This window comes from Anser anser (assembly GCF_964211835.1).
Source record: "Anser anser genome assembly, chromosome: 27".
Taxonomy (NCBI): Eukaryota; Metazoa; Chordata; class Aves; order Anseriformes; family Anatidae; genus Anser; species Anser anser.
This window is the reverse complement of record NC_139748.1, coordinates 3,709,481-3,736,381: the sequence shown is the minus strand read 5'-3', so window position 1 is coordinate 3,736,381 and position 26,901 is coordinate 3,709,481. Positions and strand designations below refer to the sequence as shown.

The 26,901-nt window shown below is 47.2% G+C and overlaps 2 protein-coding genes across 9 annotated transcripts in view; both read right to left on the bottom strand.

The window, feature by feature from the left end:
* The window catches only part of RBBP5 (RB binding protein 5, histone lysine methyltransferase complex subunit), a 92,210-nt gene extending 66,760 nt beyond the window's left edge, over positions 1–25,450 (bottom strand). The window contains exons 1-14 of one of the 8 annotated variants that reach the window (XM_083812177.1): positions 25,151–25,450; positions 24,485–24,510; positions 24,222–24,394; positions 23,642–23,782; positions 23,048–23,210; positions 22,476–22,585; positions 22,193–22,312; positions 21,762–21,915; positions 21,584–21,655; positions 20,922–21,039; positions 20,258–20,327; positions 19,371–19,600; positions 18,894–19,088; positions 13,611–15,533 (exon numbers count right to left, since the gene is read on the bottom strand). In XM_083812177.1, coding sequence (XP_083668303.1) covers positions 15,508–15,533; positions 18,894–19,088; positions 19,371–19,600; positions 20,258–20,327; positions 20,922–21,039; positions 21,584–21,655; positions 21,762–21,915; positions 22,193–22,312; positions 22,476–22,585; positions 23,048–23,210; positions 23,642–23,782; positions 24,222–24,394; positions 24,485–24,510; positions 25,151–25,169 — 1,617 coding nt within the window. In that variant the 5' untranslated portion in view covers positions 25,170–25,450 and the 3' untranslated portion in view covers positions 13,611–15,507. Of the gene's footprint in view, positions 1–13,610; positions 15,537–16,748; positions 17,074–18,893; positions 19,089–19,370; positions 19,601–20,257; positions 20,328–20,921; positions 21,040–21,583; positions 21,656–21,761; positions 21,916–22,192; positions 22,313–22,475; positions 22,586–23,047; positions 23,211–23,641; positions 23,783–24,221; positions 24,395–24,484; positions 24,511–24,911; positions 24,983–25,045; positions 25,068–25,150 lie in introns of those variants that run through there. The other 7 variants (XM_083812181.1, XM_083812180.1, XM_083812176.1 and 4 more) reach the window with 7 other exon arrangements.
* Positions 35–13,385, bottom strand: TMEM81 (transmembrane protein 81). Its single transcript, XM_083812184.1, has one exon. The coding sequence runs from the start codon at positions 12,115–12,117 to the stop codon at positions 11,326–11,328; it is 792 nt and encodes a 263-aa protein (XP_083668310.1). The 5' UTR covers positions 12,118–13,385; the 3' UTR covers positions 35–11,325.
* Positions 25,451–26,901: the final 1,451 nt, after the last annotated feature.

The window sequence follows — 26,901 nt, the reverse complement described above, 5'->3', positions numbered from 1 at the left end:
ATCACAGCCATTTCCAATGAATTCGGGGATGGGGTTATTTCCCCCGTAATAGGAGCCAAATTCTGCAGCAACCAGCCCAAGGAGATAAAGCCACGAGAGAAATCGATCTCTGCCCCACCCTGAGGAGATGGGTGAACACAGAGGTTAGATTGTGAAAATCTTTTTTTATGCCACTGGTGTTAACTTGCAGCCCCAGCTTACTGTTTGTACCAACTGCCATGCTGTGAGGTGCAATGCTCAATGTTATCCATATCCCACGTGGTTTTGGGGGTGTTTTTGTTCTGTTGTTTGCTTCTTTCCTTTTTGTTTGGGGAGGAGAAGGGGTAAGTCAAAGACACACTTTTCCAGCATCCAACAGTTTGGAGAGACAGATCTGCCCGGTACAGAAGATTTCAACGTATTTAATTTCAATACAGAGAGGATCTTAAAGAAGGAAGAGGAAGGAATATCGCATAATGTAACCGGGAGCTGGAGACTCAAGCCATCGCTGAGGCAACACAGAAAATCTGGAGCTCCAGCCTGGATAAGTCACCTGGCTGCCAGGTCCAAGCTCGCACAGTGAACGTACGTGGGGGAACTGACACCCCCAAGCTGTACAGGGTTGTTGGGGTGCCCCGCTAACTGAAATGGCTGGAAATTGTTGTTGCCTGTTAAAATCCCACACTACGGGGAGGGCCTGACATGCAGCTCCTACACTAGCTGCCAATTCCTTGCTCCAGCTGATCATTTCAAACCTAACGTGTCCTAGGCTTTAGGGAGCAGTTAAGAGATCACACGCGTAAATCCCTGGCCTCCCGGAGGAGCTAGCCCTACTGCATATACCCCCAGCATCCCATTACAGTTTTGTCGTGTCTGGCCTACCCTGGAAGTGAGAAGGTAAACGCTCCGGGAGGGTCGGGGTGTGCAGCGCCAACAGCAAGGTGCGAGGAGGAAGGTAGGTCCCTAGGTGCTTAGGGAGAAATGTTTTAAGAAACAAGCAAGGAAAAACTAAACTTAAGTAGAATAAACATTTAGAGGACAGCTACAGCAAAAAGAAAGGGCGCTTCAGTTTCCCATATAGACGATGCCTTGAATAACGCCCAAAAACCCAAAAACCGTGATGGGCTGAGGCAGGCAGTGAAGGCAGGGACCCTCCACCCCCCGAGCCTGCCCACAGCTTCCACCTTGCTCTGCAGCTCTCCATCAAGAACCCCCTCGCTCCCTCTGGCCGGTTCAAACACTTCTTTAAGGACAACTGCTAAATATAAATTATATTTTTGTATGATCTAAGTTCTTGAAGACTTTAAAATATTTCTATTGACGTTTGGAAGCTTTTATTTGTTGGCAAAGTATTTTACGTTGTTAATTCCGCATTTTTGTTACCACCTCCGTCCATCCTGCTGGGCCTTCAACCTTTCTTCCACAAAAGATGGGACGAAAGGAGAATTAGGAATCCAGTGTTAGCTCAAAAGCAAAGCAAATTAGGGCTTGATTGATATGCAGTACTAGTGGTAGCCACGAGGAAAATATTTAGGAGGCATAATCTAACTGGACCTACAGAGCTCCAAAGCACTGCAGAATGATTCCCCCAGCAGCCCTGCAGAGGACAGGCCCGGTTTGGGAGAACAGCAAATGAAAGAAGAAAAATGAAGTGACGTGCCCAAAGGGTCTTCACCGCACCGAGACGCAGAGGCTGGAGGCACTCCGGGTGGATCCTGCGGAGCGCCCAGCACTGCCGGCTGGGACCAGAATCAAAGCCCTCATCCCAAAGACATCTGCTGTGCTCCTCGGGAGGAATCGCCGAGCTGGAGGAGCTGCTTTGGTGCACGGCCGCAGCCAGAAGGTCCACGCCGGTTTCGGGCACAGACTCTGCGAGAGCAGCTGTGATGCCCCACCGCGCCGCCTGCTTACCCACGGGCACGGCTGGGCGCCCTCAGGAGGCGCACGCTTGGCACCTGCAGGGCAAACGAATGTGCCCGGACGGACAAACTCACGCGAGTCAGCAAAGCAAAGCTAAATACTGCCATGAAATTCAAGGACGGAGGTTCAGCATCAGCCTAGGTGTAACCGCACGGGCTGTGCGATGTCTCTTACACGGACCTGGTCTCACCAGGTGTTTCCGGCAATACTGGTGACTATGCCTGGTATATTTAACTTTACGGTGTTGGAAAACAAGATGAGTTATAGCGTGGTGAAAACAGTATCGAAATGCTGCAGTGCCACAGGGTTTGAAATAGCAGCTACCTGCACCATTTCCCCGGGAAGGTGAATACATCTTCCATAGGTTTATTTGTTAAATTAGAACACAGGCACATTATATAAGTGAAAAGCTTCATGAGTTGGATTTCAAATGTTGCAGTTAGCACCGCCCTACGTTGCAAATGGGCTGATTATATTCTAGGATGTAAATTCATGGAACAGTATTACCTGAAGCCTTTAAGTGACACGTAGGTCCCCTTCAAAGTTAAAGGTTCTCAAATTGGATTCAACTACGCCTCTTTTTTGAAAAGGTAAGTACAGGCTGCTTCCTCAGTACGCATTTGAAACCAAAATGCTGATTAGTTTTTGCAGTGTTTTAAGGATCACACACAGAAGCAAAAAGGTATGACCTAGAGACAGCCACAAGCGCATTCCAACCACCTGCTCTAACACCAGCTCTGACGCTCTGTTCTCCGTCCATTGCTCCAAGCAGTTCTCTCACCACTTGCTGCCTCAGTTTCCCTTCCCGAAGAGCAAGGCACGAGCAGGTCACCGCGCATCTGCAAGTTCTTTGCAGTTTGCACGTTTCTGTGTATTCACGCCCCTGCCACAGGTGCGATCGGAGCTCACGGAGGGTGTCAGAGCTGATTTAAACTGCCCAGCTCGGGCACCAGGAACATTTCAGCAAGGTGGGACAGCCGCTGCCAAGTCCCTGGGGCAAACGTGCCCTTGTGTCTGCGCTGGCCATAGCTGGCCACTGCCTAACCCGGCCAGCCACTGCCCAGCTGACACCAGTGCTTCCCGTGCATTATCACAAAGAAATTCCGAAAAAATGTGCGTGGTCACAGGGCAGTCTCTGCCCCACGGACGCTGGAGGGATTTGCTGATACTCCAAAGACAAGACAGCAGCATGCCACAAAGCGCTGCAGGTGAGCACGGGGGCACACGCTGGCTGAAGGACAGGGGCAGCAGGGGACAGTGAAGGTTTTCCACCTGCAGGGAGAGGCCAAATTCAGGCCAGGGCAGTTGCAGGCTACCTGCCCCCCCCTCCAGACCAGACAGCGCAGTTTTTGTACGTAGACACAACCACGTTCTGACAAAATGTTTTTCTGGTTTACTTATCAGGGGTTAGGCAACATTCAGAGAAGGATCTGTGCACACACCTAGCCATTTAGCAAGGCACAGCCAAGGCAGCGGCTGTATCTAGTTAAACTTATAGAATATAACTTTATCCAGGCTGTAAAAAAAACCCTAAATGTAAAGCCTAACCAAAGCCATCAAGAGGAGAAAAAGATGCGAAAAACTTCCCGCGACACCAGTTAGAGCTTCCTAAAACGCAGCACAGGGGTTAAAAGGAGAGAAAGGAAAGGTGTTCAGAGCCAGGGGAGAAAACTTAGATTTCAACATCTTAACTGAGTTCATTGGGTTTACACCGTCGCATTAAGCTGCAAATCAATTTCCTGTCTCATTAAGAATCCCCCACATGTAATTGCTCTGAGCATTTACTTTAGGGATTAACTTACAGGGATGAGTTAAGTGCCTGCTTTCTGCTCTCAGCACTGTGATGGCTCACTAAGGGAAGTCATCTCATTTCACAGGGTCCGCCTTACTTCTTGGCAGCAAAACCAACCTCACGAGGATGCTGCGAGGAGTAAGCAACACGGGTGAAGCGTTCTGAGACTCCCAAACGAGCGGAGCTAAACGGTTCTGATTTATTTGTATTTAACACACAATAACCTACCTGATGCTACTGAAGTCACAGACTGAGCGTTGCATTCGTGGCTTTAGGTTGTCTGGGCTAAATTCAGCACTGGGCTATGTGGGTTTGAATCAGGAACAGCTCAGATGTAGATCAGGATAGACTAAGCGTTGTGCCCGGAACGGGAGATGCTCCACGCCTTTCATGCCTTCACCCACGTCAGTTAATGCCTGGGGGTTCGCAACCTGACCTGCTCTGAACGTGCAAAACTCTCCCCCATCCGCACGAGCCCTCTGCTGGGAATATTTTAATCCAACACCACTAAACACGGACAGGGCAGTTTTCTTCTCCGTAACTTTGTTGTACGCTATTTTTTTAAGAAAAAACAAAGGGGGAACACTGTAAGCATACTGTATTTACTGTAATTATGGTTATTTATTGGCTACGGTAGCACGCAGTTCATAAATAAAGACCTTCAGAGACTTTAGACAACTCCTGGAGTCTGGAGTGCTTGTGTCCAGCTGTAAATGCGTCAGGTACCTCGCTTGCTCAGGAGTCCCCCCGGCCCTGGAGTATTTTCCTGACTGCCCATTGCACGCACTCACACAAATAAGGAGCCCAGCGAGACCCCATCCACGTGGAGCTGAACTCCTCAGCAAAAGTTAATTCAATTAAGATACAGTAAACTCTAACTCTATCCCGTGACAACGATAACTAATGGAAAGAGGAGAGACTGTCCTTGGGGCAAGGAACTGAGGTTACTGAGGGTCTGGTTAAATACATCAACGTAACGTGCTTTACCTGGCTGTATTCCAAGGGCTAGAAAGTCACGCTGGAAAACTCAAGTCAGAAATCCCATGCAGCTTATTAGCAAAAAGGGTAATTGATTTTCGAAATAACTTGCCAAAAGAGCTTCATCATCAATAGCAGCCTTTACACCAAGACTGGAGATCTTCCAGGAAAGATATCCACGAGATCAGCCACGAGCTAGCAGGCTCACAAAGGTTCGCTTACATTACCGAAAATAATTTCCATCATTGCAGGAGGCACTGCATGAAATCACCTGGTCTACGTTATGTCAGATTAATTCATCACAGTCATCCCTTCTGGCCTTAAAAAAATCCATTAGCTTCCTTCCACCTTCAGGAAGGGTGCCAAGAGATCAACCGGAGCAGCCGTGCGAGGCGCAGGCCTGCGGTCCCCGCTGGAGTTGTGCTGAGGAGTGGACAGGGGAGAAGGGGGCTCAGCAGCACCAGCCGTAGGAGATGTCACCCAAACCCCTTCCCTCAGCCCATCCGGGACGCATTTGCTTTTATGCAGCCTGTAAAGCAATTACCGCATTTAACCATTTCCATTTACAGGCTATAACCCTATAAAACAGCTCACAAAAAAAGACAAGGCATACACTTCAGAGTAAAGCGCCGCAGATCCAAGTCTCATCTTTGGAAGAAAGGCAGAAGGGCCCCCTTTCAGCAAAAACACCGTAAATAACCCCAACCGCTCCCCCGAAGCTGGCTTGTAGGCTGCCAGCTCCAAGGATTTCCGAGGCTGTCGAGAGAGCACCGTTACTGCCCAGCCCCAGGCAGACCCAGAGCCCCCTCCAGCACCAGCTCTCCCCACAGCACCCCCGGGCGCACGACGGCTGCAGCAGGATGGGCGGCCGGGAGCCACCGCGAGCCCCAAGGGGTGGCGAGGAGGAAGAAGGGGAAGACGGTAGGGAGTACGGCGAGGAGGATGGTGCAGAGCAGCCCCTTCTTTTCCAAGGAGCCCCAGCTGCCCCAGGGGGAGGTGCCACATAACAAGGCGATCGCAGGGAGGGCAGGATGAGGCCCCGGGAGGCCGGGCTCAGCTGCGCTCTGGCCCCTCGCAGGCTCCTGCCCCTCTGCCCCGTGCTGCGCGGAGCCGCGGGCGAGGCGCTCGGCGCTGGAGCCCCGTAATTAGCTCTGGGAGTTCGGCAGCAAAGGGGCTTTGTAAAGGGCAGGGAAGCGTCATTAAAGCACCCAGCAGGGAGCGGCCAGGACGGAGATGAATCGCTCCCCGCTCCGTCCTCTGCGAGGGCACTTCTGCTTTCTCAAGAGCCATCATTAAATGCCACCGCGCGTCACGCGGCTGAGCAGAAATGTGTCCGCCCTGACGAGCAGGAGGGTCCCGAACAGGAGGGTCCTTCGGCAACGTGAGCACGCCGTGCCGCACCGATGCTGGGTGAAGGGTGCTGTGAGCACCACTTACACCCACCCGTCCCAGCTCTTCCCACGGAGCCAGACCGAGCTGCACGCTGTAACCCCACCACCAGCTGCATTTAAGAACCACCCTGGTTTTTCTAGGAGCACCTGTGTGTTTGCAGAAAGGCTCCCCGCACGGCTCGCAGGCATTACGGCTGCAGCCGCTGCGAGGACAGCCCTTGCTATGGGATTTGGGCAGACCCGGGCCCAGCAGAGGGGTTTTTGTAGGCAGAAATACCAAGGGGAAATAGTTCGCTGCCTTTCTGTGACACCTGAAGTCTGAGAGCTGCATCCCAGCAGATCACTGAACTGCTGCAGGCAACTGCAGGACCACACAGGAGAAGTACCAGAGATCAGCGTGCAGAGAACGGGAGCCCAGACGTTGCCTTGGTGTAAAAGCAGCATATGGGGGTTGTTTTTCTCTTTGCTGCCATTCAGATTCCAGCAGTTAGGGCAATCTAGTTTTTCAATTTAGATAAGCTTCAGTAGCTAACAGCAATTTAAACAGCTGCCTATGCCTCACCATTCTGTTATTACCTCGTTCTTTCCAAGTGCTAATTCCATTAGCAAATTGACTTCCTCCCTCACACAATCTGTCTGGCTTTAGTATGTACAATACTAATTGCTTCCTAATACCTAGGACCATCAGCAGGCAGCAGAAGTCTGTACCACAAAAAAATCTCTGGCTGGGAACTGGCAGCAAGGAGGGTTTGGTTCGCATGCAGCCTCTGCAGCCCTCTCCTCCAGGTGAGGCAGACAAGCAATTGCTGAAATGGTGGAGGAAGAAGTTCGGGCACTGTATTACAAAGTCAGGGCAGGGAAAGACATTTTTCTACAATTCAGACAGTTACTTTGGGAAGAACAGATTTGGTGACTCAGAAAACGTGCAGAGCATGGGAGAAGACAGAAAGACACGTAGGGAGGAGGAGAGAGTGTTGTTTCAAAGGGCCCTTGCTTCAGCTGCTTCCTCCCTGTCCATCTGAGCTCCCCTTTCCCCCTCTGTAACCCCTTACCCCCACAGCACAGCCTGCTCTCCCTTCCTTCCTCTCCATCCCCCAGCAGACCTGCTAAAGCAAACATTAGGAAAACCACTTCAGATTGTAAAATGCAAACACATAAAGTACCATTTCAAACAGCAGCCACATCAGGAAAAGGCCTCATTCCACCCTTCCTGATGCTGGAGCCGCACTCTCCATCACTGCCTTCCATCTTTAAATCAACTTAAAAAAATACATTCATCTTCCCTGCTCCCCTGGGCCAAAAAAAAAAAAAAAGAAAGGATGCAATAAAAAGATGAAGGACCCTTTGGGCTCCCACTCTGACCTCCTCAGCTAAGCAGTGAGAAAATGGATTGTCCTGGACCTTTCATGTAATCTCTCTGCATTTCTAAAACACAGCTGCCCACAGGACGCAAGCCCCGCATTTACATTACAAAGCGCAAGGAGACCCTTCCAGAGGGGTCAGCTTCTCTTTGTTGGTTTTAACCATTAGCTCCCGAACCGAGCACAAGCCTGTTCCTGCTACACGGGGCTCTTCCGCACCGAGGGGACCCCACAGCCTCCTCTCTCCTACCACGAGCATCCCCAGCTTACAAAGTTGTTACCCATTTCTTCCTATTTAGTAAGCAAAAAGAGCTCTCTAAATCATGTTTACAGAAGGTGCCCGCTTCAGTTTTTATTAACTGTTTGTATTCTTGCCCAGATGTATTTAAAAGGGTGCAAGGGTCCCTTTGCATATCCAGGGATGCGAGCCATGGGCCCCCGCCACCAAGAAAGCCATCGACAGGAGAGATCCGGACTGGATGAATGCAGCCAGGCTCCCCAGGGCGTCTGAAGCATGAGTGTACAGCGGGCAGGTTGCTGCTGCTGCTGGTTTTTACAGGTTTGGGAAAGAGAATTCCTTGGGGGTGAGAAGACGGCACAACGAGAAGAGCCAAAATCCAGGTCTCGCTTGTACGCGGAGCCAGCTCAAACGGTGGTGTTAAATCTGAGTCAACGCATTTCACCCCGCTTGGAAGCGGCTTGCCGTATTTTTACTTCAGCTGACACGAAATACATTTTAAGATAAAAGAAACCGGTTAACCTACAGCAGGTATCAACAGGGAAGTTTAACGGTAGATCAGTGCAAATCGTGGAGTCGCTGTAATAATTTTTTCACGTTGACCTTATGAGCACACTTGAGATGCAAAGATATGATTTCATCTCTTATCTCTGCAGCACAATGAGGAAGCGAGTAAAAGCCCAACTACCTCGATCTGTTCCCCGAATTAGGGAGATGTTGCTGAGCAGGAGAGCCACCAGCTTCAGGGATGGGGGAGCTCCGCCAGGGAGGAGGAATTCTGCATTGAAAACCATAAATCAGTGAGTATCGAACGGACTCGTTGCAATCTGCTGCCCTTCTAACCAGGTCACTGGGAAAGATGCCTCCAGAGCCAGCTTACAGGAGGTCCTAGAGAGAGTCCAGAGCGCTGGAGACCACGCTACAGTAGAAATGCACAAAGAGAAGCCTGCCCACAAGCTTCCCCCAAACATCTCATGCCGCAACCCAGACGGACTTTGGAGCAGGGGATGAGTGATGCCACATGGAACAAAACTGCAGCAAATCACGTTTAGATCTCTGCCTGGACTGGTATGTACGTGTTACTGGAGATAGAGAAACGCCCCCTAAAAAGCAGCAGTGCCATAGCATGCAAAGCACATCATCAACCCACACTTCTCCAAACCCGATTTCTAATAGCAGCAGCTACTGACCTTAAAGCAGCCTGAGCTAGCTGCTGCCTAGGTCCTGGTTCTGTGCTTTGGCCATCCAATTAAAAAATACATGTACAGGTAACCCTCAGCACGCCCAGCACAGCCCCAGCCCCTCTCACTGGCTGGGGAGGAACCTGTGTATCTGTTTGGTTTCCCTGCAGGGCTTTCTTTGATGACTTGCTGCCGCAGGACTGCAACAGCGATGAGGAATCCAGTTACGTGCCCAGTGAGAACCAAGGAGCAGAACCAGCCAGAGATGTGTGCCCACCACCAAGCATCCCTGATGGCCCCAAGGAGCTTAAAACTCCTCGTCAGGCGCATCGCTACAGGAGCCCCATCAGCTTGCTGCAGGACAGGGCTGCTGCAGAGCGCCTCGGCGACCCGGCCGAAGCGTCAGCAAATGCAGAGAGCTGCAGAGAAAGCCCAGAGGGCAAAGCAGGGCTAACGGGAACAGACGGAGGCTGCCGAAGGGAGCGAGCGGTCCTCGCAGAAGCAACGCAAGAACAGCTACTAAAAGGACAGGGTCTGGAGAGGCACAGAAGAAGGCAGCGGGCTGACCACAGATGAGGACACCCCCAGCGAGCTCGAGACTCGGAAATCCTGGAGGAAGGCTCAGAGAGAGCAGCGCGTGCTTCTGGCCAGGGAACAGAAAGAAGAAAGAGTTGCAGAGCCAGAAGGAACAGCGGAGCGAGGACAAAGCCAGCGCCGAGCACAGAAGAAACTTCAGTATTGCAGGGCTGAGTCGGAGGAAACTGATGAGGAACAGAAGCAAGACAATCTTGGACAACTGGATCACCATCCAGGAGCTTCTGAGCCTTAGGAACAGGTTGCTAGATGTTCTGCTGTATGTTTTCATACAGCCCCTTGCTGTCTGTCCCAGCGGTGTAGCAACCCACCCGTGCCTTCCCCGAGGGTCACCCCAGATGGCAGGAGGGGACCGGGCATCTTCCCAAGGGCTCCCACGTGCCCCCCAGAGCCAAGCTACTAAAAAGAGAGGCACCTTCTGTCCCTGCTGAATGGCTCCCTTCATGTTTACAGACTTCTGCAGCGGTTGTGCCCACTGAAGTCCTCCCACAGAAGCAGGGAGCTTGGCAGAGCTACAAACTAAGAACTCAAGCCCGATCGTGGGCTTGCTTCTCCACTCAGACACGGCCAGGCAGCCCCGTGCTCCACAGCTCATTGTCTCGATAAACTTATTAGCTACTTAATCATACCTGAGGATTTGGCTCACTGCATTTCAGTTTGATTTTTTTTCCTTACACAGGAGGCTCTGCAAACAAGGTATTTCCTTGTATACCCAACTCTTTCGACATTAAAGCATTTTTTTGTTCTGGCAGAAAGAAAAAAATAGTACGCTTTGATCTTAAATAGTAGAGCTGTATCATTATTTTCCACAGAATTGGATGTGCTATGCATTCCTGTACTTTAGTTCATAGAAAAAAGGAAATGGACTTGGTAAATATAGTTGTTTACTCTAAAATTGAGGCAGGAACTAGAAAGAGAATGCACTTAATAGGTCCCTCAGTGGATTCTGCGACCAAGAGGGAAACAGTACTCCCTACTGAGTTGCTGCATGTTTTATCCTTATTAGTCACCAGGAAAAATGAAAGATCCACAAGCCCACTGAACTCTTCCCTCTCCTCCCCCTTTAAAGATTTTTAGGAGTGAGCTCAGCTCGGAGCTGTGATTAAAAACACCCCGTTATGTTCCCAAGCAGCCGTGCTCAAACTGAAGATTTGCTTGTGCTACCTACTGCTCCCTGCCTCGCTGTTCTAAACTACAAAGGAGAGTGGAAGCTCCCAGCTCTCACTTGATACTCGTTTCCTGAGCTCCAGCGGCAAGAGACAAACATCTGTAGAGACAGCAGGCAGCGGTGGCTCACCTCGTCCCTGCACACCCAGCTCTCGAGGGTGGACTGCTTGGGTTTGATGGGGACAGCAGGCAGTCTGGAAACCACGTTTCTGGGCCCAGCTGCTGCATCCTCGCTTCTTTGCGCCTCTTGCTGGAGAACACCACCTACCAAAGCCAGCCATCTGGGTCAGCCTGCATCGCCGCAGTTCTGGGCAAGGCAGAAGAAATAACAAGGCAGAAGCAGGATGCCAAGTTATCAGCTACAAAACAAACAAAGCAACTAGAGGTAAAAATAAAGCCTAGTCAGAGGAGTATCGGGCAGTTTTCTGTGGCTCAGTGTCCTCTTAACTTCTGTCTGGACCATTCCAGGGGTAGAGCACATCAGGCATCCTTTCACACCACGTAGGGAACAAGAGCCTTGCCCCACCTGGGGACACCGCCTGCGCTACACCACTAAGACCCACGCTTCGGTGCTAACTTACCAATTGTTTTGTTAAGCTTCAGTCTGGTAACAGACAAACTGCCAAATTAACAAACCTCACCATGAAAAGCTGCGTCGACACTAATATTGCTGTATTTGTTACCACAAACAAGACAGAGAACAGCAATTGCATTAAAACTCAGGTTATGTCTCTGCATCATTTCTTCTCAAAGTCTTCTGCAAAGAGCGGAGAGCTGCTCTCAGTAAGAAAACTCCTATCACTCCGCTTCCAATTCCTATCAGGGATTTATAAAATGATTTTCTTTGCCAGAAGTGTTGCTGCTGCTGCACTTCTGTGTGGGTGTCATTTCCTTTGATTCCTTCCTCCTCGTTTGCTGCTAGCTTCTGCTCGTGAGTCAAGGACTTCTGAAAGTTCAGATCCACTAAGTCATTTCGGATCACTCTGACCCCGAAGTAGACTCTCTTGATGACCCTGAACGTCTTCAGCATCCGCACATCACAGCGGTAAGTCCCCGCGTCCGACTCCCTGGTGGGGGAAAACCGGACGACATAACCGGGGTTTCTGAAAGGTCCGAACAGGACGTCGTTCATGGTGATGAGGCCTGGGGCGAGCCTCCACGTGTAGGTATAGGCTCGGCTAACGAAGTCGACCGTGTCCGAGCTCAGGCAGCTGAACGCGAACGGTTTGCCCACCGGGACGGTGAAGTGGAGGAAGCCACAGCCCCAGGTGGTGAGGCAGGGGGACCTGCGCAGGGTGCAGCTCCTCCTCTCTCCGGCCGGAGTGATCTCGCACATCTCCTCCAGCTTGAAGCCCAGCCCGCAGGTGACGCTGCAGGACGTGGCGTTCACAGCGACTTTAGCTACCACCGACTTCAGCTCTGCCGGGATGGTGACTTTTTGAAAGGAGACTGCCAGTGGAAGGTAGAAAGCACAAGACAGCATCCCAAGGATGCATCCGTTCCCTAAGGTCTTCATGTCAAGTTATCAATCAGATGTGCTACTCTCTAAAGCCGTATAAATTCAGCAGTAAAAAAATAATAAGAATAAAATAAATCACTCTTTGTAAGCCTTCATACTTAGTATTTCTGAAATGCCACCAGCATCACCTTTAAGACCTAACCCTTCCATTAGGAAATATCCTCTAACGAGACAGGCTTGAAGTGTAACACTGCTAAAGAAGATGCAGCACATCGCTGTGTCGGTCAGAATGAATCCCGAGTTCTGGGTCTCGGAGCAGAATGTTTAAGTTCGCCTTATCCGGCAACTGGGATCTATCTGACTAGTTAAAAAAGATGAAGTCCTCCCTCCTTCTCCATAAGATTTTACATGCTCTTTTAATGAATTTCCACTGTATTGTTCCATTTTAATTTTCTCATAAGGCTATAAAACAATATAAGTAATAATTATTGGAACTTTTAAAATAGCACTGTTCAGTGCGAGGAAATCATCATGACTTAGGTAGCACCTGCGGTTTTATCACATGTGCACATCCCAAAAATCCAAGGCAATGCCCAAGTGACCAAGACCATGAAAACGAGATTTTGACTTCAGTGCCATCACACTACCCAGGGATCAAAGGCCAGGTGAACAGGGTTGTATCCCTGATGCCATCCATCTCTACACAGGGCTCAGCAAAGCTGCTCTGTGAGCTCACGTTCCCAGGTGACGATGTCACAGACGGGCTCTGCCTGGGATTCAACAGCGCTGACCTCAGGGCATCTCCTGAGCCCCATCCGCTGCGTCACGTACAGCCACTGACTCCAAAGAGCGATCTCAGAGCCAAAATCTCCACGTTCAGTTTATGAATTTGTAAAACCAAAATCCCCTGTACGCTGTCATGGCTGGAGGGCGCATAAAGAGGAAACATCCCAACATAATTCACCAAGTATTCAAGCGTCCCAAAAGAAAAATGTGCTACTAAAGAAGTTCTCCTTGAAAAAAAGTCAAAGTTGTATCTTTTGATGCAGTAATTGAACTACAGTCAAGCCAGTTCAATAATAATTGTCTCCCTGCCAGCAATTGAATTATGGATTGCAGAAAGGGTTAGATTGCCATGTTCTCCAACAGCTTTGCTAACAAATATCCTTGCTTCTTTTTCTAACACCCCTTAAATTATTAAAATGATAACTCTGGAAGATCTAATACAGTTATGTTTCACATCCAGTTACGCCGGCTACCCGCGGTACGCTTTGTGCTCAGCTCCCCTTTCAGCACAGCTGTCCCAGAGGTGCACTCAGGTATACAGCGCTTTTTATTACACTAGAGATTTACTACTGCAACCAAATGCCACATTAAAGAAAAAAAGAAAAACAAACAAAAAAAAACAAAATCTAAACAAAAGGAACACAACACACCAGCTGTGGTAAAGGTACAACACATTTGCACCAGAGCTGTGTTGTGGGATTCCTAGCCACTGTCACAATAAAAACGATCAGGAAGCATGGAAAAGCCAAGACTTAACCATTGACTTTAGGAAATAAAACATACATCTTTATTTACAGACACAAAAACTAACATCACTGCTTTGTGCTACCAGCAAGCCAGTATCCGACAAATACTGTACAAAACTACACATACCAAAAAAAAATAAAATAAAAGATGGAAGAAAATAAACCAAGGACATATACACTGTACAAGGAAGTTTTAACAGAAATGAAGGCTGGAGTCTGTGGCAAATAATATGCTTGAAAATAATCTAGAGAACCATTGCCTGTGCATCTTTGAAAGCTTGTGAGCTCAGCCATGCCACATTTGGGTGGATTTGACATAACAGCGTTCTAGAAAAGACGTAAATTGTCCTATAAGCAGAAAGAACAAAGAAAACTAATACTGTACACGTGGGAACAGATTTCATTAAGCAGACCACTGTACCAAAGCCGGAAATGAAAATACCAGTTTTAAAAAATCCTTCCGATTTAAAATGCCTCCTCTCTTCTCGTGCTTCTATCTCATGCTACTCCTGCACACTTCCGACTGTAAATTAACACATCTCGTTATGACTCCTCTTCTTGGCTTTTAATGTCTGCAGTATACTTTGAAAATTTAAATACATAGAGATATCTCAATAATTACAACTAGGGAAAAAAATGAAGTAATTGCATAGGAACCATAAAAGTCACTACAAAACAAGGGGCATTAGGAATGAAAGCTTTCTTTTAGCAAGCCGTTGGTCTAGTGCAGAAGGATCAGGCTGTAGGTACTGGATAGAGAAAGTGTCTCTTGCCATTCCCACAAAGATAACATTACGAATGTCATTAAGAAATAAAAGGTTGAAGTACAGCTGGGAAGAAGCTGCGAGCATTCATCGTTCTTCTATTCTTGATCCAGAAGTGGAAAAGAAATAAAACAAAAGATCGTTTAAAAAAATTCGAGTTCCATATGTTTTGTTTTTTTACACAATCACATTGTTACTCATTTCATCTTTAAGTCTTGGAAGGATTACTGAAAAAATACAGTTTCAGTTAGGATAAATATTGGTTCTGCTTCTTCTGTAACTGCTAGCATACACCAGCAGAGGAGGAAACCAATTGTTTCTGGTAGTACATCTTAAAGGAAAGAAACAGAATAAAAACACTTGCAAGGACGGAAAGAAACTGCCAACACAGCTTTTCATATTACAGTCTAGATGAAAGCATATAAACCGAGTATTTTATCTACAGCTACTTTCCTTTGTTCCTTTTCCCACAAGCAGAGTTATCCTTCATGTCTAAAATATCCACTCTATGAAGATTCATTTTTTGCGGACTTGAGAGGGTGTCTTGATTCTTCACGTTACGTCTCTATCCACTTGAGATGAAATCGAACCTGGCACATAATCAGTAGCAGTGTTTCACTAGGCATGTCAGCATAGAAGACATCGCACTGAACTAACGGAAAAGCTGAGAAGGTAATGCAGCCAGCAGAGAAGGACCTACAACTCGCTGAAATGAAAGTGAACAGCAAAGAAAGGGAAGTCTGTAGGATACAAAGCCATATGGTATCAGGAATAAACACCATACACTTTAGGTACTCTTCAATCCAGGAACAAAAAAAAAAGGTTGACAAGCTCTGGAGTGGCAATGTGTTGGGTACCAGCTCAGTTGAGAAATAGTGATATATGACAACACAAAGGCAGTCCAATTAAGTCTCTTTGCAAATTGCATGACCTGAGAGTCAGCATCTTACACTGTTCGATGAAGAGGCAATTAAGGAAGAATGAAGGCCATTTCCTCTTCAATATTCATTTCTTATAAAAGTCACTCCCTGAATCCATGAACAATCAGGCTGCTGTATTATAGTCAGTCCATTCTGACTGAGCATTTCATCTGTTTTCCATATTATGGTGCCAATATAGGAAAGAACAGGGGAAGATAAGGAAGAATGTCTTCATAACAATTCTGAGATTGCACCACCTGCTAAAGAGATCAAAGACAGGTGAAAAATAAATCATCAGGCTCAAACAGGTGTTACCAGAAACCAGAGACCACCAAATGTTGCAAACATTTCCAGAAAAAAAAAAAAGACCAAGATTTTCTAGATAAAGCTATTCTTTCCAGAAAGAGATAAAATCAACAAGATAGTACCTATGACAAATTGAGATCTTCAGTATTTCTGTATTTGCATTTGAGATCACGTGCATGGGCATGGACAAGGTGGCTAAGAACCTCTGAGCTTTTATTCCACAGAGGAACAAGCAAACTTACCTGGTGGAAAATTTTTGGATTCATCAACCCCGAAATCTCAGAGCAGAAACACAACTGAAAAGAACGCGTTTCACTTCATTTGGGGTTGAATCAGAATGCTGCATGATTTTGTTCTAAGACCATAAAATAGACCAAGCTTCCCAGTTTGTCTTTACTGAAATCTGATTTTGACACATCTGCTTTAACACTAGGACACTGAGTGCCGGGCTGCACAGCGCAGCCACAGAGACAGCCTGCAGCAGGCTCCAGGTCCCAGCCACACAGCTTGCAGAAGACGCTGTATTACGGCAATTCAGACAACAGCTGCCAGAGAAAAAACGCTCATTGAGAGGCTGGTTTAGGGACTGATCACTCACATCAGAAAGCAACAGCACAAGGAACTAGCAGAACTGACAGCTTCATGCAAGAGACACAGAGAAGCCAGTCTGGCTCCAGCACTGCAAGCAGAAGGCCACTTCAGTTTGAAAACACGCATTTGCGAGTGGTGGAACATTGGCAGACCCAAGAAAAAATTGGCTGCCCAAAACAGAAGTCATAAGCACAAGCCATAAAGAGAACAAAGGAAGACAGACATGAACTTCATGAGAAGACGACTGTGAGCTTTGAGAGATCCAAATGATGTTTTTTTTTTTAGTGGACTGTTACTTTCATCATACGACTCATACAGACGCTTCCAATACTAACTGGTGGGACCTACTGCATGATCTGTTTGGTCAATGGTACTGTATAAGGGAGCACAGTAACAGATGCTACTGAGACAGAAGTCCACCGTAGCAATATTGATTATTTGCTATGATTATTTGCATCCAAAGCTCAGCAGCAGCAGCAAGTAAAAATGCACAGTTGTCTCTTAAAGCAAGTCAGACTGTAAGTATCGCACAGAAAACTATAAGCAAAGCCACACAAAAATCCTCCCAAATATGATTTCCAATTATGTGCAAAAAAAAAAAAACAGGTGCCTGTCTAGAATCTTGCTTCATTTGAAATATGTTAGAAGAAATGGGAGTAATGTTTTCCTACAGCTCTATAGAGCAGATTGATGCAACAACGATTTATGCAACGATTACAAGCTGCCAGGAAGAAGACACTGAGATCTGTCTAGAATGATAGACCAAGCAAATTAGTAAAGAGTGATAAGAAAGTTACAGAAACGTACACCTTGGGAAAAAAAAAGGAAAAACATACCTGCTATTTAAACCATTTCTCTGAAAGTGATTACACACGGTTCTCTGAAGTGCTTATACAGCTCCTTAAATATGGATAAGTTAAGATATTCAGCTTTTTTTTTTTTGGAAACAATTAACCACTGAAATTTGTTTGGGAAGCCACATTGTTAAGTTTCCAGTGCACGATCCTCTCTTTTTTATGTCCTTTTGCATATGGCCATGTTAATTAGCAGAGTGATAAAAGAAAGCAATCAACAGGCTTGCTGATGAAGGGTTATATTCATCTGGTCTTCAGACTAGACTTGTCCACCCAGCATGGCACAACAGAGAAGTCAGGATGTTTAACAGATGCCAGCAGGCATCTGAGAATCTGTACTGACCCAGACAATTCCTTCTTACTGTACTTCTAAGCACACTGGATTGCCCCTAATGACCTGAGAAATCGAGAGAGAACTGCCCTGCCTGGTAACCCCGACACTAGAACCTAATCTGTACTGCTCAGGCTACAAACAAGGCCTAATGATATTCTCGGCTATCTGTTTCACTTCTTGATTTTGTAAGGGGCGATGTGAAAAGATTAAATAGAAGCCCAGAAAACATCCACCATGTTTTGCCACTTATAGACAGGTTTCTTTTATCACATCCCTTTTTTCTGCACACAGCAGTTATCAGTACTAGTACAAGCAACGTAACAGGAGCAGAGCAGGAAGGACAATGAGCAAGGTGGGTAACGTAGGACCAGCAGTGAGGGAAGGAAGGAGTTAAAAAACAAAAATCAACTCTGTGCAGTCTAAAATCCACAGCAGCAGCTGCTGAGTTCAAGGAAATGCAAAATTTGATATATCAATTACATCGTATCTTTGAATCCGTTTATGTATCAGCCCTGAGTTCTCTGCGGAGCCCACATCATTTAATCCAAACATGTACTTCCTTTGCTACTCCTGAATGAACTTCTCCCAAATATGCTCAAGTAACAAATGAGACAGATGGGAAACACTGTCACCAGCTGGGCCCTAACAAAGGTGACTGCAAGGCTTGTTCTAGAGTAAGCAACCAACAAAACACCATTTAAAAAAACGTAGAAAGGGCCAACAAAACCTGTCGTCTTTTACAGCATATGTGCTTTCCGGAATTTAACTAAGGCTATTGCATAGCTATGTATATAAAACTCAGCTCCTGATTTCTATCTTCGGGTCCACTGATCAAACAGGCAATGCTCAATCTTTTACTACACTCCTTTAAGCAACATAACACTTCGCCTAGTGGAAAGTCACAGGTGTGTATTTTGGCAGAGACCATTTATAACAATAATCTAGTTCAGACAGGAAACGGAAAACCCCAGTTACGAGGTCATTTAGCCGAGTCCCAGAGAAGAGGGAAATAAAACCTTTCCTAAGTTAGCAGGCAGTATTTCTAACCCTCAAAACAAAGTTTTTGATATCTGTTTCATTTCCTAGTTCTGCTTACGGAATTTTTTTGTTCATTACACCATTGATAGCACAAAATACCAGTTTAAGCTTCTGAACCCTTCACTATTTACATTTTTGCTGTCAAAATCTACCCAGCCAAACTGAGCACAGTTATTGTGAATGTAAGAATTGACAGAAGTTAACAAAAAGACTGAAGTCATCACAAGATATCTTGCTTTTGAAATAGTGCTCCATCTCTATCAAAAACCCTACATGCTCATTATATCCAACACCACATGCATGGATATCAGTTTTACTAAAAATATCAAAAGCCTTTCCACAAAGAAAGTATAAAATTTTGCCTATCCTTGACAGCAGCTAAACATTTAGTGAGCAGGTGCCATTTGGGAAGATAAAATGCTATGACTATATTAAGTCAGGGTCTGTACAAAGCAAGGCCACTAAGCAAGCAACGACGCTCACAGTGTCCTTACCTGTCAAAGGCTGTCCCAGCTCCGCCTGCACTTTACCCTTCGCTGCTCCTTCCAGAGGTAAAGCACCTCTGTCCCCTTTGTAGAGTTTCGGTTTAAATGGAGAATCTTTGTCTTTACCTTTTGATCCTTTAGGCCTGCCTGCTTGCTTCTTCTTGGATTTACCATCTCCCTTCACACCCAGCAGCGGATGGACTTCTGTGGAAAGCAATGTGTTACCAAGATGAGTTACCATTAGGACACTGAAATCATGTTAAAATACAAACAACATTAAAAACTAGTTTCAGGATGCCTGTTCTCATTTCTAGTTTGCAAAAGGCCAGCAAACTTTGCAGAGTAGGTGGCCATTAATCATTGTTGTGAGAAGTAACTTCACAGAAAAGAAAATCAACGAGTGACCACCTAGTATTCTGACTAGGCAAAGCTAAAAACTATGTCAGATGCAAAATAGGCACTAAAACAACGGCAGCTTCTAATCACCATCATTAGGTACTCCTTGTAGTTCAATGTTGGTGGTTTTGGGCTTCTTCTTTGGTGCCTGAGGTCCATCAGAGGAGGACTGCCTCTTCTTCTCAGAACCTATTCCCTCATCGCTTAAAGAACTCTGAACAGCATCAGGGGGAGGCCCATAGGGGTTTTCTTCTGGATCTTCCACTTCAGGAGCAATGGGTAAGTAAAGCAGAGCCTTGGAGTCCTCCAGTTCTTCATCACTATGAAAGAAAAAAGTAGGCTCTCATTTAAAACTAGTGCCCTTTAACATCTTCACATTCACAAACCAAGACCTGCCTCTGCAAGGAGCAGTCATATATCCATGCTGTGTAGTTGACCAAGGCATTTGGCAGCTTGAGAACTCTCTACAAATATCTGATACCTCAACCAAAGACATTAAGGAAGGAAGTGGAAATGCTGTGACGACGAGGCTTGTCATTCTTAGAGGGAGAGCATGCCACATGAGCGTCACAGTCAAATACTGCCAATTGTTTTCCTATGCAAGACTGATGGTGATTAACAGGGGACTCTGGGACAGAGAGAAGAAAAAAAAATATGACACTCTTGACTGTTTCTCAGAGATGCACTGAGTATTAGAAGAATGAGAAACAAAGGGACATGGCTCATCTTGGCCTCATTTCTTTCATCTTCCTCACCCAGAGCGATTAACTACTGAAACGTACACCTTGTTTGTGCTGCAACTGCATGAAATGTAGCAATCCATACACTAAGATGCACCTTAGCCCCTGCAAATAGCTCTTCACACAAGTAACTCTTTCTATCCAATACAGGAAAGACATAAAAAATACATGTGGGGAGTGCTGCATATCTTAGTGATACATTTTGTATTCATACTTTAAACAAAATTATTCTTTTACCTGCTACAGAAGGCAGCAATGGGATCCACGCTAGTTACATCCACTTCTTCATCTTCTGCAGCATCAGCACCTAAGAATCAGGGGAAAAAAGAATTAAAGACAACAGTGAAAAAAACAAATTACTTAGAACTTGTTTTAATGCTTTGTTGCCACAAGCCAATATTACACTTTAATATTAGAAAGTGCTAGAGAAAAAGTAATCTAAATGTGTGAAGTACTGCAAAGCCTGGTAACGAGGAGAGCTCTGTGGTGTGCTGGGAAGAATCCTTACTTCTTTCTATAGTAACGTTAGCCTTTTCCAGTACACAATTTTTTGGCACCACCAAGCGGCCAAATCGTGCTGCTATTGATTCAAATTCAGCATCGCTTCTGGTCAGAGCAAGCCCAGACAACCACGGGTCAATTTGCTACTGCCTTTGACTGAAAACACAACGGAAAGGGGAGGCTTTGTTAAGCAAATACGGCATGTCAATTAGGAGGAATCACACTGATTGTCGATTTACATATCTTCACTTATCCGCTGCTATTTTGCCATTTACTACCCATGTATACTACTGTGACCACTAATTTTTATTATGATCATATATTTGGACTATGAATGATTTGATAACAGCTGAACTGCTGACCACACCTTTGCTACGCAGGAACACAGTTTAGGAATTACCTGTCTGTTCTGGTTCACTCTTATCCTCATCTTCAATGTCAAACTCGGACTCTCTCTCTTCGTATTCTACATTCTCGTCCAGTTCTTTGAAGTCAGGAGCAAAGGCACTCCAGTTTTCCTAAACCACGAATTCAAGATGAATTTTACTTTACGCAAAGTAACAGCAACCACAGCGAGGACTCGTGCAATTACAATCTCATTCTGTCAAGTCCCCCACGCCATGTGCAAGATCACAAAAGTCATGGCTCAACCAGATCAAGAATCATATGACAAATAGGAACTACATGAATCAGCTCCTATATGACCATACTCCTTAGATATTGCAATGTGTCGTTACCCCTAAAACCAAACTTGTATGTTAGTATTATCCACTGCAGGTTTGGCGCACACACGCTCAGATTTCCTATGCTTAACACACACAGAAGGACACCATCCCTGCATAAAATGTCCCTGTGACTTAACACAAAGCTTAACTAGTTCAGCAGCTGAAGCATACGCACCCTCCTCACATTCAACTAGATGGCAAACATCTTTCAAGTCAGGCAGGTGAAGCTAGAGAGCTTGCTGAATTGGGATTCAATAAAGGATTTCAACACATGTTCAGTCTGCTAGGATGGAAACCACCAAGGAATTCTCTTAAGGAAACAATCTAAAATGCTTACCACTTGATTCTGAGCCCATATTGATACAACACCACTGGAAATGGAAGCTATGATCGGCCGGACAGGGTGCCACTAGGTTTATGTGAAAAGAGAAGAGGAGCTTAATTGGTAAATGGAACTAAGAAAGCTTAGTTTGCAAAATAACAAGAAACTCAGCAATAGTGGGCAGTGTTCTTACTGCTACATCCAGGAGCAGCTCTCCTCTGGTCCCATGAAGGATTTTCACTAGGTTTCCAATGCTTTTCTCCCAGATGTATAGAGCATGCTGTCGTGCCGAACCTGCTACTATATATTCGCCATCACCAGAGAAACAACACTTCTTCCATGGGGTCCTGCACGCAAAGGAAAAAATTCAAGAGAGGCAATTAAACAACAGCACAACATGGAGGACGGAGGATTGTTCTCCATGCCGAGAACTTATATCCTTCCATCCACAAACAACATTTACATTTCAATCAAATTGTGACTCACAAGTTTCAAATAAAAACACCTGTCCATTACACCAAACAAAATACTGAGTTACTCTTTGTGCAGATGCTCCCATTAGTACAGAACACACAAAACGCAAACTTTTCAAGACAGGCTTTCACCCGTTCTGCTGCCTCTTACCTGTTCACTAAATCCTGCAGCTTCTGCATCGGCTCAGGCTCCCCATCTCGGCCACAGGTTAAAATTTCACGGCCATCATACACCCTGATTATCCTGTCAGCTGTGTTTATCAAAAAGCAGCTGTAGGAAAGATTGGACAAAGCATGTATTGCATTAAAAAAAAAAGAAAATAAAGAGTCAGAATATGTTGCATGAAATAATTGTGGTAGTTCTTAAGTCCTCGTATAGTCAGTAGCTTTCAGCTCATCTTTAAAGATAGCAGTTGTTAAAGGAAATAACTCACCTTCCTTTCCGGGCAAATTCAATTGATTTAATAGCTGTGGTGTTGCTGGTTCCAGTTGTCACTCTGAAGGAAGCAACAAGATCCTGAGTGTCTGTTTTTAAGACCAAGATCTGAAGATTAAGGAAACAGAAGGCAATCAGTGTCTTCATTATGACTCACTCCACTTTCAGTACCTTTCACACCTGCTACTAACCCTGAAAACAGAAGCCTCAGCAATCTACACAGGAATAGTTGGGGCTCTGCAACTGTAGTTTTTACTACAGTTTCTGCGACACTTCTGCGACATTAACATTGGTTTATTTACACTGGAAAAGGATCCAACAAATACAGTCAAAGACAACAGGAACACAAAAGGCCTAACTCAGACAAAGATTCATATGCTACAGATCTTCAAAGATGAAATCCGAAGGTGAAGATGATTGTGTCAACATCATATCGACTATTCAAGAGACGTTGAGGAAGCCTTACTTGTATATTAAAGCAAAGAACGCAGCCTAGAGACATCAAGCATCTCAATAAAGACAGGAAATAATCTAAGATACTGCACCCAGTGCCTCTTACTACAGTCTCACCTTCCCCTTGGCATTGCCTGTATAAATGTATTCCCCTCGCCTGTCAAAGGAGGCCACAACGTTGAGATCAGAATCATCATCCACGGGCAGAACAACGTGCTTGGAGTCTGACAGGGTTAGCATCACCGGCGCAGACTTCATGGGACAAACCAGAACTCTGTTTCTGCAAAGCAGTAAAGGAAGAATTAATAGTTTGTTCTCCAAAAAAGTTCTCTCATTTAGAAATATAAAAAAAAAATCTCAAGTATATTGTAGTATAACCCTGTGTTTTCTCTAGTCTTACACTGCAAAATGACGTTTAGCTGGTATCTTCTTTCATTTCCTTTCCTTTTCTGGAAGCTTCTCTACGTTTATAAAGTTAACTTATAAACTCAACAAGACATTTCTACGCACAATTCTAAGTACTGTGAATAATTCTCACGTTTACTCTACTCCCTTCTTGATACTTTCATAATAAAAAGAGCCACAACAAATCCAATCACGTAAAGAAGACATGCTGAAAGCATTTCTACTTCACAAAATACGGTAAAGTATTTTGCTAATCATTAATTTTACCCAAAGGAGAGCATTCAAACTCTTTTTCACAGGACTTACTGGTCTCGAGGGTGGTACTGAACTTTCAAGATAGGCGAAGGAAATCGAAATCTCTGGTCGCAGTCTCCAGAGAGCACATCCCACTGTGACACAATGTTGTCTGTTGAAGCACTCACTAATTTGTGACCATCTCGACTCCAGCTACAATGACAAGAGAGAATTCAAGTAGAAGTTACTCCTTAAATGCATAAAATGTGTCCACCAATAGTCACGTAAAATTATCAGACCTAATTATCAGGTTCAGCTATAGAACTGTTTGTGTGAGAACAAGTTGTGAACTCTTAACAGCCCCAAACTTATTAGACATTCCGTATTTTCAAACTATTTTAAAGGGAAACATCCTAAAATGCAACTCTGTATCCCACAACGTGCTGCATTTCAGAGGCTAACAGGAACAGGTGTCAAGAGCAGTCAGGCTATCACAGCACCTGATCCCCAGCAAACACAGACACAGGCAAATTCTAACAAAAAGGAGAGCAGCCTTTCGCACCTGGTAGCTGCTGAGGTGGTAGTTATTAGCTCAGAGAGCAGTAAGCATGCAGTTACAGCCTTCTGAAAAAAAACATAAGCCCTCTCTCACCACAAGGAGCAGACGGGGTGAATGTGGGCGCTGATGATCTTGGCAATGCCCCTGGTCAGGAAGTCCCAGATGACGATGCGCCCGTCATTGCAGCCCACGGCGAGCAGCGTGCCCCAGCGGTTGAAGGTGCAGGTCAGGGCCATGCTGATGCAGTCCAGCGTGCCATCGGCCTCCTGCGGGGAAGGAGCGGTCAGGGTCTGGCTGAATGCTGCTGGCAGCGGAATAGGGACAGGGACAAGGGGTGTAGGAGAGGGAGCACTTACCTCGGGGTAGTTCTGCCCGAAGGATTCTGCAACAAAATGCAAAAAGAGCACCAGAGTCAGAGAATCATTAGGGTTGGAAAAGCCCTCCAGGATCATCAGGTCCAACTACCCCTACCACCACTGTCACCCCCAAGCACCACGTCCAACCTTCCCTTGAACACCCCCAGGGACGGTGACTCCACCACCTCCCTGGGCAACCCGTCCCAAGGCCTGACCGCTCTTTCTGAGCAGAAACGTCTCCTCACTCCCAACCTGAACCTCCCCTGGCGCAGCTTGAGGCCATTCCCTCTGGTCCTATCCCTGGTTATCTGCGAGAAGAGGCCGACCTCCAGCTCCCCACACCCTCCTCTCAGGCAGTTGCAGAGCGCAGTGAGCTCTGCCCTGAGCCTCCCCTTTCCCAGCCCAACCCTCCCCAGCCGCTCCTCACAGCACTTGCGCCCCCGGCCCTCCACCAGCCCCGCAGCCCTTCTCGGGACGCCCTCCAGGCCCTCCACGCCCTGGTGCTGAGGGGCCCAGAGCCGAGCACGGGGCTCCATCACCCCCCTGCCCCCCTCCCGGTACCGGCCGGGACCCCGTTGGCCTTCCCGGCCCCCTGGGCCCGGGTCTCCGCGGCCCGACCCAGCCCGGCCCTGCCCCCCCCGCCGGCCCCGCCCCCGGCGGCCGCACCGAGCAGCTCCAGGTTCATCGCGGCGCCGTCCCGCTCCCTCCGTCCCCGTCCCCGTAGGACCCCTCCGGGGGCCTCCGCGCCTCGCCTCGCCGCCCCGCCGTTCGCCTGACGGATCGCAGCTCCCTTCCTCCGCCGGATCCCGCGGTTCCCCTCCCTCCCGCTCCGTTCGGCCCGGGGAGGCCTCGACCGGCGGCGGCCGGGTGGCGGTGTCTCCGTTCCGCCCCGTTTTGCGGCGGCGGGGCGGGGGCGGCGCTCAGGCAGCGCGGCGGGCAGCCCGGCGGGGGCGCACCCAGGAAGGTTCCGGGGGGGCGCCGCGGCCGCGGCCCGAAGGTTCCGGGGGGCGCCGCCGGCGGCTCGGGCCGGGCGGGGTGGGGGGGGCGTGAAAGGAGCGGTTTCACCGCGGGTGTAAAGAAATGAAGGGTGACAGGAAATAAAAAAATAGTAAAAACACAACGGTTTCGGTGTCGGTCGTGATGGTTATTGTACTTTTTTTTTTTTTTTTTTCCACACGCAGCAGGCTCGTTACGTTTTCCTCACGTGTTCCTTTCCCCGTCAGGGCCGGGCCGCACAAACACAAAATAAAACGCGAAATAAAACAAAATAAAACACGAAATAAAGGCTCGGCCCCACGCTCGCCACCGTCACGGCCCTGCCAGGAGCAGCTGGAGCAGCCCCGGGGAGCTGCGAGCCCCGAGCAGGGCCCTGGGACAGGGGGGGAGCTCCACAGCCCCACGGCGAGCCCTTAGGGGGAGTAATTAACCCTCCTAATTAAGGTGGTTTGGGGCATTCGGCCCTGTTCTGCAGGTGTGGGGGTACAACGGTGCCACAGCTTGCCACAGCCACCTCCACAGGCCACCCAGTGCCCCCAGCTCCCCCTGAAAGCCCCCCAGTGTCCTCTCGGCTGCCCTTTCTTATTTATCAGGGTTTTCTTATTTATCGGGGTTTTCTCCCAGCTCACCTCTCCACAGGTTGTGTCTGCAAGGGAAGGCTGAGAAGTGGGCTGGGGAATCCCAAAATGTAGAGCAAGTTCCAGCACCTTTCCCTCAGTACTTGCACCTGGAGCCTGCCTCCTCACCCACCTGGCGCTGTACACCTCACAGCGACCTTTGTAAACACAGTGATTTTGTTATATTTTCCCTAAAATCTTTGGCCTGAGCTCCCCTTTAAGCAGGGCAGGCCTAGAGGCAGGGAGTTACTGCTCCCAGCAGTCAGCCCCAGGTGCTGGGAGTTCGCTTTCGTTTAAGTGACAGGAACAGCTCCCGTGCACAACAGGAGCCTGCTGAGGCAGGGGTAGGATGTACAATGCCTCAGTAACAAGTACCCTTTCACAACCTCATTTTAAAACATATTTTAACAAACATCTTCAGCAGACAAAGCTGTAAAGGTAGCCTTGTCTGAGAGAAGAGGACCTGCTCAGCTCACCACCCAAGGTTAACAGGACTTGGGTTTGGTCCCACTTCCCCATCTTCTCATATAACTGCACACCCATGCCTGTAGTCACAGATTGAGGAATGTTCAAGTTCTCAGTATAGCTTTTTCCTTGTTCTAAGTGAGGGCAGGGGGAAAAAAATACTGATTTAAAGGATAAACAGAATGTGTGAAGCCTCTCAAAACATGTTCAGCCAGGAAGAACTTTATACCCAATGGAAAAAAAAAAAGGTGCAGAGAAGTAGCAGTGCTAAGCCTGAGAAAACCTGCTGATCTGTGATGCTGTACATGCAAGAAGACAAACCAAATGGAAACAAGACAT

Excerpts from the sequence above, each read along its gene's own strand:
- TMEM81 (XM_083812184.1), bottom strand. The coding sequence starts at position 12,117 with ATGAAGACCTTAGGGAACGGATGCATCCTTGGGATGCTGTCTTGTGCT.